The 16,014-nt window shown below is 44.0% G+C and overlaps 1 protein-coding gene across 1 annotated transcript in view; it reads right to left on the reverse strand.

The window, feature by feature from the left end:
• Positions 1 to 1,351: 1,351 nt before the first annotated feature.
• Positions 1,352 to 16,014, reverse strand: part of NAV3 (neuron navigator 3) — a 367,296-nt gene continuing 352,633 nt past the window's right edge. Inside the window, exons 33-39 of the mRNA XM_054399920.1 lie at positions 15,075 to 15,310; positions 11,878 to 12,032; positions 10,925 to 10,996; positions 9,780 to 9,976; positions 8,970 to 9,088; positions 5,455 to 5,658; positions 1,352 to 1,471 (exon numbers count right to left, since the gene is read on the reverse strand). Of these exons, the coding sequence (XP_054255895.1) occupies positions 1,352 to 1,471; positions 5,455 to 5,658; positions 8,970 to 9,088; positions 9,780 to 9,976; positions 10,925 to 10,996; positions 11,878 to 12,032; positions 15,075 to 15,310 (1,103 nt within the window). The remainder of the gene's footprint in view (positions 1,472 to 5,454; positions 5,659 to 8,969; positions 9,089 to 9,779; positions 9,977 to 10,924; positions 10,997 to 11,877; positions 12,033 to 15,074; positions 15,311 to 16,014) is intronic.

The raw sequence follows: 16,014 nt of genomic DNA on the forward strand, positions 1-16,014 counted from the left end.
TCTTCATGTACAACAACAGCAATCAAAACAACATGCTGAAACTAGAAAAAGGAAAAAAAAAAACAAACAACCAAACCAAACAAACAAAAAACCAAACCATATATTTGTGCTCATGCTGCATCAAGTGCATCCAGCTCTGCTGGATAAGAATTCAAAATAGCTATCCTCCAAAGAAAAAAAAAAAAAGAAAAACTCCATTCCAGGGGGCCAAATGGATTTGAGCATTTAGGTGGCAGTGGAAGTGGGTTTGGGTTCCTTGTGTGTTTCTGAGGGTAGGCAGAGCAATCTATTCACAAGATAAAAATATTATATAGCAACTGTTCTTTCTCCTATCCATTGCTTTAAAAAATCATGATATACAGATGTGAGGCTACTGTTTTCTCATTAGTAAATGAAGGAAAAAAAACCCAAAACAAAACAGTGTAAGTTACCAATGGTTTAGGAATCAAACCAACTGTAAAACTGTTGTAGAAATCCTGGTTTAAGGCAGTGAGACAGCACCATAAGAAATGTTCCTTCTTTCACTGAAAAAGGCTCGAACAAATGAAGCCCTAAAAAAGCCTTTCATCAGTGTTGGCTAATAATTGGTAGAAAACTGTTGTTAAGGAGTGGGCAGGTGGTTAAAAAAGACCTTTGTGGTAAAAAGAACTTTATAAAACCTGTGATTCGTGTACTAAAAACTTGATGGAGCGCATCACCGTGACCATGGCAGTTACAATTAAATTGGCACTTATCCAGCATATCACAGTCATGTTTTCTGGTGATTGCACAATACTGTTTGTGCTTTCTGAGTTACCATCATCATCCTGGACTTGTTTGGAATGGGCAGTGGCATACAAGCACCACTGCAGCCCTGTGACCAGCACCATGTGGCACAACAGAGGTTAGAAGAGAAGGAGAAGGCTGCATTGTTTATGCAGTGTCTCAGGGTAAACTAAAGGAAAAATAAAACCAAAACCAAACCAAAACAAAAACTCCAAACCAAACAAACCAGAAGAAGTTGCACTGTAAACTTGTACAGAGAAACAGAGACAGAGAGAAGGAGGGAAAGGGGGGAAAAAAAATATTCCAGTTTGGCTAACACGTGTGCAATCTGCTTAGATGCCCTTGGTCTAGGGCCCTTTCCAGTTGACAAACGGAGTCTCACTTGACTCCACAGGTATTGAAATGCCTTAAAATTAAAGTAATTCAAGCTTTCCACTTCAATTTTTCCTCTGGACTTTGCAGTTAGGTCTCCTGCCTACCTACGACGCACCGTTCTCAACCGGGGATCTCGGCGTGCTGCTTTAAGAGTGGCAGTGGTCTGGTGGCAACAGATTTTACCATAATCCTCCACCCAGGTTTGTCCCTCTCAGAGAGCTGATTCCAGGGATGAATCCAAAATGTCATCATGGTGGCTGGTGCTATCACTGTCACAGCTTTGTGCACTCGAATAGTTGGCTGCCTCTTGAAGCCTCATTAGCATATTCATCTGAAAGGAGAAAGCAATGTTTACATAATCTCATCTCATTTAATGCTGCAGTGACCATGTTAAAATTTAATTAAGCTCCCTTGCTCTATGAGGTGTGCTGGCATCTAGATGAGAGGCCCATACAAAAGGATTTTGGAAAGGGCAGGGTATCAGCAGCTCCTCCTGGCGCCCTTTGCATCGCCTTCTGCTCTTTAAATAGAGGTTGAAAGGTCCAAAGAGCAAGAGGGATACAATGGAACTGCCTGATAACTCTCTTGAATTCAGAGGTGAGACTGGCTGCAGCTGCAGCATGGGCAGGGGAAGGAAGCCATATCACAGCTGGGCATCTGGAGATGTATTTTGGAGACAGTCAAGCTTCCAGACAATTTTTGGATGGCATAGACACACTATGTTGGAAAAGAAACTGAAAACATAATCACACTAACATACCCTAGCTGCAAATGAGAGATGGGCAAGGAGCATGAGAGGGGTGGACCAAGACCAGCTGCTTCATAAAAGAATACCATCTGCTGTTGAGGGGTTGACCTCAGCAGGGAAGCAGCAACAGATCCTCCTACCCAAAAAAGGAAAGTCCTCACATAATTTGGGAATTAATAGGATCTGAAAGCCATCTGAAAAATCATCAAAAAGAGCATTAAGCCTTAGACATTTACTTGCATAAGTGATGCCCACCTCTGTGTAATGATCAGGATTTTATTCATAGCACATCTGCTTCTGCCAGCGTGCTCGGGGATGCAAGCAATGATGATATTGCTTGACTGTTTGTCAAGGAATAAATAGACTGTCATTACCCAAAGTCAGGCTAAAGAGGAAGTGGTATTCTGGGGTGCTATAGTGTTAAGCCCCTTTTCCCAGTTTGCTCAGGAATCCTTACAGCTCGGGGGTTTCAACTGGCACAGTCTTCTCTAGGCAGTGTTTAACACTCTTTAACACTATCAGGTAGCTGTTGCTGAAAGTTTCATCCAGTTCTGGAACCACTACTAGAAGAAGGATCTGGACATGCTGGAACATGTTCAAAGAAGGGCCACAAGGATGAGCAGAGGGCTGGAGCTGCTCTGCTATGAGGCAGACAGACTGAGAGAGTTGGGGTTGTACAGTCTGGAGAAGAGAAGGCTCTCAGGAGACCTTACTGTGGCCTTCCAGTATCTGAAGGGGGCTAGAAGAAAGCAGGGGAGGGACCTTTGAGGGTGTCAGGTAACGATAAGGTTTGGGGGAATGGAGCAAAACTAGGAATGGGTAGATTCAGATTGGATGTTAGGAAGAAGTTCTTCCCCATGAGGGTGGTGAGAGACTGGAAGAGGTTGTCCAGGGAGGTGGTGGAAGCCTCATCCCTGGAGGATTTGAAGGCCAGGCTGGATGTGGCTGTGAGCAACCTGCTGTAGTGTGAGGTGTCCCTGCCCATGACAGGGGGTTGGAACTGGCTGATCCTTGAGGTCTCTTCCAACCCTGACAATTCTCTGATTCTGTGATAAGTTCTAAGCAATCCCATTGGATGGGATACTAACAAAGTTGGTTTAGACTAACTTTCTCTCTCTCTTTTCACTTCCTCCACTCTGGCTGGTGCTCCTGCTGGCTTTCCTGACCTTGTCTGCATTGCTTGGTTGTGGCTAGGTACTAACAACCAACCTTCTGCTCTTCTCTCTCCTCTAACGTGTACAGAGTGGGGAGAGAGGGAGCAGGAAAGGGGAAGGGTTTGTCCCAGGGGGGTTCTTGTGCTTTTTATCAATTGTAAATGCCTGTAAATATATGTAAATACTGTACAAGATTCACCCCTAAACTATATCCCCAAGCATCAACCACCTTTAAACACATACAGAACTAGTCATGCCACCACCTCCCTGGGCAGCACATTCCAATCCATGACCACTCTTGCCCTCAAAAAATGTTTCCAGATATTCAGTCTAAAACTGCCCAGTCACAGCTTGAGGCCATTCCCTCTTGCTCTATCAATAATTACCTGTGAGAAGAGACCAGCAGCAGCCTCTCCACAACCTCCTTTCAGGTAGTTGTAGAGAGCAATGAGGTCTCCCCTCAGCCTCCTCTGTTTCACACTAACCATCCCCAGCTCCTTCAGTCTCTCTTCATCAGATTTCTTCTCCAGGCCCTTCCCAGCTTCCTTGCCCTCCTCTGCCCTGGCTCCAGCACCTCCACATCTCTCTTGGATTGAGGTGCCCCAAACTGGACACAACACTCCAGGTGTGGCCTCCCCAGAGCTGAGTCCCAGGGGACAATCCCCTCCCTGCTCCTGCTGGACACAGCATTGCTGATCCCTGCCAGGAAGCCTTTGGCTTTCTTGGCCACCTGGGCACACTGCTGGCTCCTCTTCAGCTGCTTGTCCCTCAGCACCCCCAGGTCCCTTTCTGCCAGCAGCTTTCCAGCCACACTGCCCGAAGCCTGTAACGTTGCTTGGGGTTGTTGTGCCCCAAGTGCAGGACCCAACACTTGGCCTTGTTGAAGTTCTTCCTGTAAATGCTGGCCATGGATCCAATCTATCCAAATCCCTCTGTGGAGCCGCTCTACCCTGGTGCAGATCAACACTGCCACCTAACTTGGTGTCATCTGCAAGCTTACTGCTGACACACTCTGTGTCTTCATCAAGGTCATCAGTGAAAATTTTAAACAGAAGTGGTCCCAACACTGAGCCCTGAAGAACACCCAAAAGCTGATGGACTGAGAAAAAGAGGATCAAGTGAGGTGATTTTCTTCAGGATGCAAGGTCTGGTTTTGGATACTGAATACTTCAGTGAAGTTGAGAAATGATTTTCTTAGTGCTGATAAGAGTTAAATGCATTATCCTCTAAGAGAATCCCTTTTCTATGGGCTGCCTGCATTCCAGAATTACAGTGCTCTAAAATGTACTTTGAATTGTGATAAAGGCAGCCTCTGGAGAAAGCACTATAGAAAAACAGAAGCTCACTATATGCAATTTAATAGTTCATTATCAGAGGAGGCAATGGTAAATCCAAACATCCAGGGTGATATTTAAATAAAATAACACATGGCACTGAGGGAAATCAACCTCTTATCTTTTAATGGCATTCCTATTACATTAAGACTGTTATACAGTTATCAATCATAGAATTGTCAGGGTTGGAAGGGACCTCAAGGATCAGCCACTTCCAACCCCCCTGCCATGGGCAGGGACACCTCACACTACAGCAGGTTGCTCACAGCCACATCCAGCCTGGCTGCAAAAACCTCCAGGGATGAGGCTTCCACCACCTCCCTCAGCAACCTGTGCCAGTGTCTCACCACCCTCATGGGGAAGAACTTCTTCCTAACATCCAATCTGAATCTCCCCATGTCTAGTTTTGCTCCAATATCTTGAGGAGGGCTGTCTAAACTGCATTGCCACTGAACACAATAGACAAGGCAGATAATGTATGTCTCAGTCCTTCATTTGTAGAACTTAGATGAGGGACAGCCCAACTTGGAAAGGTGTTTTTAGAATAAACTGAGTAATAGGCAGCTGAAAAGTGGTACCCAAACATGGTATTTATGAAGACCAGCCATGAGAGTGGTGAGAGCCTGGAATGGGTTGCCCAGGGAGATGGTTGAGGCCCCATTCCTGGAGGTGTTTAAGGCCAGGCTGGATGAGGCTCTGGCCAGCCTGCTGTAGTGTGAGGTGTCCCTGGCCATGGCAGGGGGATTGGAACTGGATGATCCTTGTGGTCCCTTCCAACCCTGACTGATTCTATGATTCTATGATTCTGTGATTCTATGATTCTATGATTCTATGATCCTATGATTCTATGATCCTATGATCCTATTCTATCACTGGGCAGAAGGGAAATGCAAGCAATGTAGAGATGTATTAACATAACAGTGATACCTGCCCTCCAGCTAGATTTTCCTTTTATTTTCAACCTTTTAAATGAATTCTAATAGGATTCACTTTAAGGCCCACTTTGTGCCCTGGTTTTATTTAACACATGACAGTCAAATACATTCTGGAAAGCTTTTCTTCAAGGTTTAAATCTTACCAAGGGATCTCCCTCTGTATCAGTCTGTGGGACGTGCTTTGAGGTTGTCCCTTCCTTTGCAGATGCATAACCTTCATAACCCACATCTTCTGGTCTTAAGTGGAGTAGTGATGGCCATTCATGCTGTAAAGATGCAGAGCTCCATGGGTAGGTATCAGCTACCCACTTGGAGGGATCTTCCCAGGGTGCCCTCTTACCATACATCTGTATGATGGATATAACACAGGTAAGCATCCTACAGTTTTCAGTACCAGTTGTAACAGCAGAGAAAAGTAATTAAAAACATCTAAACTGCCTTAGCAAGTGGTTTGCTTTCAGATGTGCTCAGCATTTGGGTATAATCAGGCACTCAAAAGACCTCATCTCCATTAAAACTCCTTCCACATGTGGGGTACTTGCAAGTTGAGAAGCATTCTGCAACTAGCGATACTTGCAGGCAATAGTGGGAGCTACAAGTTCCTGATACAACATGAAATGAGACCTTGAGGTAATTTGCTTAAGGTGCATGGGTGAAATCAACTCAGATCTATCTAAAACATGCAAGTTAATTAGATTTCAGTGGAAGTGGACTAAGAAATGCCAGTACAGATTGTTCTCTTTGAGCAGCATGGGATGTAGAAGCAGATGTCTGTCCACTCCTCAAGTTTGAGACCTTTCACAAGGTTAAGAGAAGGTAAGATTCCTTACTGGGAAGCACAAAAATGCTTATAAATCTGGAAGGAGGACAGAGGAAGGAAGAATGATAATATTGTAAGTTTGTGAGGCCTGGTAGCTTCTTCACTAAAATGCACCCTTCTCCACATTGCTGTTCACATGTTAAACAAGAGTCCCTGGGTTGCTGTTTTTACGGATTTCCTTTAGCTGTGACAATGACTTGTCTGGATAGGCAACCATTCACTAGGGCTCTCTTGTGATTCCTCCCAGCTCAAGCAGCCTCACATAATCCAAGGAGCAGTACAATATTGGCAAGGCACACACTCCTGGAGGATTTAGATGGGCTGCATCTCTAAAGGGAGGAAAACAGTGAAGGGTATTAGTACTAAAGCCAGAGAGATGAGTTGTGCTTATCACTGCAACACCTGCTCCCAGGCATTTGCTGAATCCACAGCTCCAGGTTAGGCAGCCAAGTTCTCTGTATTATGTACAGAGATACTCAGACTCCTGCCCTACAGAGGCTAGGATGCTACAGCAGGGATCTGCCTAAATAAACCAAGGAGAAAACGTTTCTCAGGAAGGCAGCAGACTAACTCCTAGCAGCACTTCCTCTCCTCTGAGATTAACAGCAATGAAATCTTTCCTGGAACCTGCAGCAGGGCTTGTAAATCGTGTGTCTAATAAGTGAGTTTGCAACATGCCAAGCCAGAAAAGCATGTTCTACCTGTCTGGTTCCAGGAATATCAAATTATATCACAGGATATTTCTATGTATTATCAATAACGTTACTCTGTGGAGGAGGAGGTAATGATAGGAACAGTTCATGGAGGAAAATATTTTCTTCTATGTGCTGCCATCTTCAGCTCCAGAACTGAAGGTTTCATTTAAGAAGGTACCCTGTGTATAGCTGGGGAAACATGAGGCATGAAGAACATCATTGCATTTTTATAGCTGATCTAAACAAGTGCTGTTAATCTCACCATGGCTGTTCTATAAGATGTTTGTCAGCTTTCCTTTTTTTTTTTTTTTTTTTTCACAGGCATAAACACTCTGCAATTCTCAGAGAGATAAGCAGTTTTTTAGGACAGCAGGAGATATTCAACAGGCAAGATTCTAGTTCAATACAAGGTGATAAAGAAACCACAACTACTCTTTGACTAGTCCATAGCAATCTGCTCTGTGCTGTGCAGTAATTTCTTTCAAGGTCATGAGTGGCAAAAAAAAAAAAAAAAAAAGAACCTGCTGTCATAGTTTCAGGCTGGTGCCTTCTTAAAAAACAAACAAACAAACAAACAAGAGTTGAGTCCTCCAGGAGGACCAGAAAGGTCCAGAGATGGACTGGGAAACTGTCATTATGTTATTCAATCCCATAATTCTGCTATCTCTTTGTAGGTTGGCTGCAAGGCTAACTCACTCTCTTTCGTCCTCTGCACATCCCTGGATGCAGGGAGCTCCCTTATCTGGTGTGGGGGGAGGATGGTTCCAGTCTTATCTGTGGCTTTCAAGGCCAAACTAATTCCTACTGTGCAATCTTGGCCTGGTTAGGTCTAATGCCAGGAGTTAAGGGAAGGCAGTTTCAAGCCTGGACAGCCTGAATCCAGCCTAGCAATGGGGGGTGAGGGGATGGAGAGAAAGGGCCCTGGGGCATATGTTAAACCCCAGGTGGGGAGAAAATGATGACTGGGGTTTGTGGTTTAGTCTGGCTGGGGGGTTTATGGGGATTTTTCATGTATCCTGTATATGTATTAGGTGTTAAGGATTCCTGTGTTCTGCATTCTCCTGTATATTTTTGAATACAATTTCTGTATTTCTCTTCAGTTCAACAAAAGCCTCTTTGTTTTACTTTCCTTTGGGAATAAAATCATCTCTGCCTCATCTTTAAACCAAGACAACTGCCTTTTCACAGGATATAGAATGGCAGTGCATGAAACAGAAAGGGAGAAAGGCAAATAAAGACTGAAAAAGTAAAAAGAAAAAAATATAAAGGATTAATTTAAAAAATTAGGTTTGCTCCAAAGATATGGAATGGTTTGAAATCTTAACCTATATGGGTCATCTATAGCAAATCTATTTGTGTAGCCCTCTTGCTATTGAAGCAGAAGCAATTTAATACTTCATTAACAACTAACAGAACTGCTGCTGACACCTAGCTTTGAAGGGGCTAGGACAGAAGGAACTGCAAAGCTCTCTGATTTGATGGCACTGTAGACCAAAAGGAAAATTACAGTCAGGAGGAAGCCTTAGCACATACAGAGAAAGAAAAAAAAGAAGAAACTAACCAACAGGGAATGCAAGCAGGATTGCAAGATAAGGGCAAAAAGGGACAGACACTCATGTTCAGCAGGGCCAAGATGTAAAGGATCTTGGTCTGATTAGGGAAGGCTAGTGAACAATTTTTCTGAATTGTGAAAATATCTTTTTTTTCACAGGTTTTCCTTCACAACCCTGTGTGCCTGCATGTGTACACAGGTGGGAGAGGGTTACACAGACCAAAGCCATCTCATTGCACCACTGTAAGGGCTATTAACTCTTCCAGGCAGGTGTGAGCTGAGACTGCCTTGATTCAAGGAGGCAACTTGAGCTTTATTTAGCATTGCTGTGGACTCTTTAAACACTGCAAAAAGAACCTTCCTCCAGTTACAAGGGAGAAACCATCTTCATAAAACACAAGACATGCTAGTGCTGGATCAGAAAAAGCCAACTAACACACCAGAGTAAGAGCAGGTCCAAGGAATTCAAGGCTGATGTGTAGAATCCCTTGCAAACATAACAGCATTCATCCTTGGACCCACTGGTTAGAAATAGCTTGGAGAAAACCTGTGATTTATAAAAACTGCTGGGAAAAAAGAAAAATGACATACCTGAAGTCCTTCTCTCACAGCTTCCAGAAGATATGGCACCAGTGAATAGTTCCAGAGGTCTGTGAACCACACTCTGGAGCCATCAACATCCATAGGGCAAGGGAGGAAAAGGCGGGGACCTGAGAAATCAGATTGTATGTGAAAAAAAGGTAGAAGTAGGGATCACACTAAAGGTAATCCTCAGTGAATCAAGAGTAGGATTGGAGCAAACTGAAGGCAAGATGCTAACACAGGACTAGGTCAAGGGAGAGAGCAGTCTTCTGTCACTAAAAACGAAGCAGCATCACATTATCCAATTCTAGGATAAGTGATGCACACTTGGAAGTTTTATGGGCAAAGCTATGTGAGATGATTTCTTTGCTAACATAGCCACTCCACTAGAAGACTTCAGGTCCATCTATATCTCCCACTGACTGACCAAGTCTTTCTATTGGTGTAACTTGCTGCTGTGTGAAAGCAGGGGGGATAAAAAAAAAAAAAAAGAAAAAGAAAAAGAAAAAAAAGCTGAAGAAAGTTGCTATTGAGGTAATTTTTTTTTTGTACATTTAATGTTTAAAAATCATGATCATTTACCTGCCAAGTCTTTTATCAAGCAAGGCAGAAATACCAGGCAGCAAATACTCATTTGTTCAATTTGCTGCTTCAATGGCAGTCTTGCTGGCAAGCAGGCAAATTCCCCACACTGCAGTTGTGCATCTCACTGAGAGATGCCAGGTTGGAAACACACAATCTATCCTCCACAAAACCTCTAAAAAAAAAAAGGCTCAGCCTGCATCCCCTCATTTCCCACCCCTCTGCCAAAGGACTCACCAATGGTTACATCTGAAGAGCTGTGTGTTTCTAGGAAGCTGTTGAGATGATGCCACGTTTTGGGGATCCAGTCAATGATTTTGATGAGCTCATTATTGCGCATGTTCTTCTCTATCTCAGTCTCAATCAGCTTCCTTCTCAAATATCTGCCCAAGAAACCTTTCACAGGCTCTGTGTGATTAGCACACAGCACCCACCTGGGGAGAAAGGATAAATGTAAGCCAACAATGAATAGAATCATAGAATAGAATCATAGAATCAACCAGGTTGGAAGAGAACTCCAAGATCATCCAGTCCAACCTATCACCCAGCCCTATCCAATCAACCAGACCATGGCACTAAGTGCCTCATCCAGGCTTCTCTTAAACATCTCCAGGGATGGTGACTCCACCACCTCCCTGGGCAGCACATTCCAATGGCAAATCTCTCTCTCTGGGAAGAACTTCCTCCTAACATCCAGCCTAGACCTCCCCTGGCACAGCTTGAGACTGTGTCCTCTTGTTCTGCTGCTGGTTGCCTGGGAGAAGAGCCCAACCCCCACCTGGCTACAACCTCCCTTCAGGGAGTTGTAGACAGCAATGAGGTCACCCCTGAGCCTTCCTCTTACACATCTAGATGAAGGTCAATGTCATTACCTTCTCAGTGCCATTAGTGAGCAAGTATTAAAATGCTCCAATAAACTGCCCACTGCTGTAACACAATCATTAGAGCTTTCAGCAGGAATTCAAAACACTGCTGAAGACGAAAGGAATGCAAAATGCAACTATCTTGAGCAACTTGCTAGAGGTACCTTCCTGGTAACTCTAACAGGAGATACTCATAATGAGAGACTCATCAACACAGGAGAGAGACAGAAGTTAAAATACTTTCACAGAATCACAGAATGTTAGGGGCTGGAAGGGACCTCGAAAGCTCATTCAGCCCAACCCCCCTGCCAGAGCAGGATCACCTAGAGCAGATCACACAGGAACTCATTCAGGTGGGGTTTGAATATCTCCATAAAGGGAGACTCCACAACCCCCCTGGGAAGCCTGTTGCAGTGTAGTTTGATGTGATGAAACACGAGAACAATATTTGTGGAAGGACTGGGCTAGGAAGCATAGAGCTGTGCAAAGACAGCCACAGCACCTAGAGAGTGAACATACCTGAAATTATGATGCAGCTCGAGGTTTGGTGAAGAAGAAACTCCCTGGTTCATAGTTCCAATAATGTAGGGACTGAAAATGGAAAAGCAGTAGGCTGTCTGAGAGAGAATCCATTCAGATATACAGACAATATTCTTTCTTCTTCTCTGCACTAGGCCAATTTTAAGAGTTCTTTGGACACCTCAGATTTAAACTGTTTCTAAGGAACCCTTTTTTTAATGTTTATTCTTGTATGATTTCCCCTTTCTGCACATTTGTGGTTTACCAGCACTTATCTGTAATAAAGAAATAAATGAGGCAAGACTGTCCTTGTGCACCTCATATTTTTACAGTAGGCTTAGAGTTTTAATTTCAGAGCCAATGAACCTCAGAAGCAAGACTTGGCATGCAGGGATTTTATGAAGGGAAGTCCCTGTGATGACATTGCTATAGGCCAGCAGAAGTTCCAGAACACATTATTTTTATTCTTGCTTGGCAATAAAGGACAGTCAGCAAAATACATTTTTTTGCACTGCTACAGGAAAACTGCAGGAAATACAAAACCACTTCTGCACAGCATCTTTCATGGATTCACAAACACACCAAATTCCACTATTACAAAGCGCATTTCTTCTCACTCCCCCTTAAGCTGTCTTCATGGTACTAATGAGCTGGTGTGATCTGGCTTGTGAAAGGGTTAAGATCCTAACTCAGTCAAGAGTTTAAGTGATTTCTTGCATTCTGCGGTACTTTTATACCTCACCGAGATCTGTGGGAGTCATAAATAAAGTGAAGAACACACTCAAGTACTTGGCTGAAGAGGGTTAAAGGCATTCAAGAGCATAAAGGCTTTGCTGGCAGGCTGTGGGGGTCTAAACTTACACTGGGACCTTCTGTTTTGCAAAGGAACTAGCAGGGGTCACTGCTTTCATTGCAAAAGGTGTGTGAAAGGGGAGGGAAAGGTTTCTACCTACCATTTATTATATTTACAGTTGAGGAAACCATTGAAGATGTCACTTAGTGAACTGATGTGGTGGAGGTTATCAAGGATGATGACCACAGGGAGATCAGCACCATTGTTGTCAGCACTGCATTGCTCAGCTAGGTTTGCCAGGTATTGGCGCAGATCCTTCAGTGGAACAAGGGAAACAAAACCAGGGAAAGATGAACCCGATTGAACCATAGATGTGATTTCAGGGGAAAAGACTTCCAGAAAGATAAAGAGGCTGCTACTGAGCTTCCCCCCACTGCAGCTCATTCAGCTGGATCAGCACATGCAGGAAGGCTCGCTTCTTGGAGAGGGCAATGCCTTTCCAGCCACGTGCTAGGAAAAGCAATGTCATTAAACAGAAGGCAAGTGACTGAAGCAGCCACATTCCTATTTGGTGGATACATTCCTTTCACAGAATCACAGAATGGTAGGGGCTGGAAGGGACCTCAAAAGCTCATCCAGTCTAACCCCTCTGCCAGAGCAGGATCATCTATACCAGGTCATACAGCAATGCATCCAGATAGGTCTTGAATATCTCCAAACAGGGAGACTCCCCAACCCCCCTGGGCAGCCTCTTCCAGTCTTCTGTCACCCTCACAGGGAAAAAAATTCTTCCTTCTGTTTCCATGGAACTTCCTATGCCTCAGCTTCCACCACTGCCCCTTGTGCTGACATTGGGCATCACCCAGCAGAGCCTGGCTCCAGCCTCTGGGCACTCCCCCTGCACATCTTTATCACCAGCAATGAGGTCACCTCTCAGGCTCCTCCTCTCCAAGCTACAGAGCCCTCAGCTCCCTCAGCCTCTTCTCATAAGGCATCTGACAAAATATCTTATCTCCAGAGGAAAATAGGCTGCAATGGGCTGAGATACATTCATTTTTGGACCTCCAGTCTTATGAACCCCACTTTTATATACCAAAAAAAACCCCAAACCTGCCATATTATCACACGATTTAGGCATATTGACCTGCTCCTTTCAGCCCTCTTACTGAAAGTCTGTTTGACTTTTTGGGGATACTATGCCACATCTCATAATAAAATCTGTTGCATAAATTCTTTTTTTTCCCCCCTTTTTCCCCTGTTAGCTGTTTGTCTGTCTGCTGGAGTAACAGAAAGCTTTCTACAGTCAAAACATTTCATCTTTTTCTCAACACTTTGTTGCCCTTGAGGGTCTGGGCTAGTCAAGTTTTACAGCTGTATGCCTAGAGGTTATCAAATTTTGTCTGTGTTGGGAATGCTCAATATTATGGACAATTTTATTTCCTGGATTCAGGGATAAGAGAATCTTTTCTGTTCAACAGACTATACAATCTTTTTTAATTCAAGAGAGGTTTTTGCTTGTCTTTGTTTATGATTAGATGTCTCCAGGGGAACATTATGGTTTTCTTCCATGGAAGAGCACCATGGATTATTCAATTATTCAATAACACCTGAATTATTCAAGCACACTTGGCATTTGACAGCATTGTTTTTTTTTCCTTTTCTTTTACTACCACCTCAAAAGTTCTATATAAATCTTAACAAAGGAACAAAGAGCACAAACAATGGCCAAAAAAACCCAAACCAAAACCACACAGGAGAAGCAATTTGCCTGAAATCCTAAAGCTTGCTCCTTTGTGGGACAATTGTCATTACAAATGTCCATGGTACAACAATAAAACACAGGCACATGCCCTGTCAAAGTAAATGGCATCACAAATCCTCTGGATAAAGACAGTGAAAAGTGGGGGTTTGACTGGAATGGTCTTATTGCTCCTTAGGGATCTGAATGTTCTTCCTTCTTATATTATGTTGACATTCATTATGTTCTGTGCAAATCGGAAGGCTCTGGGCAAAACCTTTCATTTTCTCTTCCCTGGGTACCAAGTTAGGAGCATACACAATTTAGGACAGCAGGTAAACAGTATTATCTGTGGCTAGCACAGTAGTCATGCTAGAAGGTTGATAACCTCAGCTGTGTAAATCACTGTGAATGTGACTTGATGCATGAGGCAATTTTGGTATGGTCAGCTGCATGCTACAAACAGTGGCAGCAGTTGTACTTATCCAGCACTGGTTAAGAAGCTGAACCCAAGGACATAATTCAAAATCTTAGTTCTGCAGCCTCTATTACAGGAAAGATCAGGAGCTGCTGGAAGGTGTCCAGAGAAGGGCCATGAGGATGAGCAGAGGGCTGGAGCTGCTCTGCTATGGAGACAGACTGAGAGAGTTGGGGCTGTTCAGTCTGGAGAAGAGAAGGCTCCCAGGAGACCTTCCTGTGGCCTTCCAGTATCTGAAGGGGGCTACAAGAAAGCTGGGGAGGGACTTTTGAGGGTGTCAGGGAGTGACAGGACTAGGAGGAATGGAACAAAACTAGAAATGGGTAGATTCAGATTGGATGTTAGAAAGAAGTTCTTCCCCATGAGGGTGTTGAGACACTGGCACAGGTTGCCCAGGGAGGTAGTGGAAGGCTCATCCCTGGAGGTTTTTGCAGCCAGGCTGGATGTGGCTGTGAGCAACCTGCTGTGGTGTGAGGTGTCCCTGTCCATGGCAGGGGGGTTGGACCTGGATCATCTTTGAGGTCCCTTCCAACCCTAACAATTCTATGATTCTATGATATTTGCTAACAATAGGCTGCTAGTATCACAGTCTCACAGTATATCAGAGGTTGGAAGGGACCTCAAGACATCATCAGGTCCAACCCCCCTGCCAGAGCAGGATCACTTAGGGTAGTCTGCACAGGAATGCATCCAGGTGGGTTTGGAAACTCTCCAGAGAAGGAGATTCCACAACCCCTCTGGGCAGCCTGTTCCAGGGCTCTGTCACCCTCACTGGAAAGAAGTTTCTCCTCATCTTGAGCTGAAATCTTCTATGTTTCTCACTATGCAAAAGGCAAATTAGGCCAATATTACTACCTAGCCAGCCTTTCTGACACAGAAATTACAGACACTCTAAGAATTTAATTCATACAGGAACTCGATTCTGAGCCTATACTTAAGGTAGATTTTCTTGAGCGAGGGAGGGAAAATTCAGACTTCCTTCACAGTGCTTCAGTGGTTTCTGTAGAAAATCTGGTCCCTGTTTTCCCTGGGACTGGAGACTGTTGGGATCAATGCTAACTGAGCCATGCCAACTAATAGGATCGGTGCTACATCGTCCCTGCAAATTGGGCAGCAGGCTAGCTTTTCAGCTGGTACTTACCTTGCTTGACTTGTGATCCACATTAAAAGTTGCAATGGCATCCTCAGTTTTTTTCCTGCCAGACTTAGTGATGACATACTCAGCCAGCCTGTTAGCTAAGTAAGTCTTTCCTGTGCCACTGGGTCCTGACAGAATAATTCTGCGATGCTCCATCAGTAAATTAAAATACCGCTGGGTGATTGGCTTTGGAATTAAGGTGTCAAACACAAAACTGTCCAGGCTGTTTTCTTCCACTCCTGGAAACAGAAGAAAAGATAAATGGATAAAAAGATAAAGGACTGTCTTCCTCCTTGTTAAGATAGGCATAGGTGATGCCTATGCCTGATGCCACGAGTGCTATGCTCAAAGTAAGGGAGGACACTTCTGTCTAAACAAAATTCCTATTGAGGGTTTCATTAGTCTAATGCTTCTGCCCTCTCACCAGGCTGGGAAATTCAACAGTGGTGGTTGGATGAGGTGGGGTGGAAATCAAAACAAACATGAAGAGAAAGCTCACTGAGGCAAAGATGTGTGTTTCTGACACTACAGGCAACCATGGCAGAAAAAAAGGTCAAAGCAAAGTGACAGCCACAGGATTTACTGGTTGTCAGTACAATGCATACATCTTCTGAAGGCCCCCCTCCAAAAGAAAATCCCCACAGCTTCTGAAGTGAAGTGGAACTGGGCAAAGCATAAATATTTCTCATCATAATCTGGTTTAGGGATGGCTTCTTTTTTTTTTTTTTTGGTGCTATTCAGAGATTTTTCACTTTTCTGTGTTTGGTCAGGCAGGCAGAGGACAGAGATACTCTTAGATTTGCATCCAAATGCTGCACCACTGTCATGCAGAGAGTTTGGGTGATAAATGAGTCCTCATACTGGAGACAAAACACACAGAGGTCAAGTGTAAGGGGAAAAAAACTAAAAATAAAATGAAGGGATGGAGGACTGCAGTGAAAAC

Source organism: Indicator indicator, chromosome 3, assembly GCF_027791375.1.
Source record: "Indicator indicator isolate 239-I01 chromosome 3, UM_Iind_1.1, whole genome shotgun sequence".
NCBI lineage: Eukaryota > Metazoa > Chordata > Aves > Piciformes > Indicatoridae > Indicator > Indicator indicator.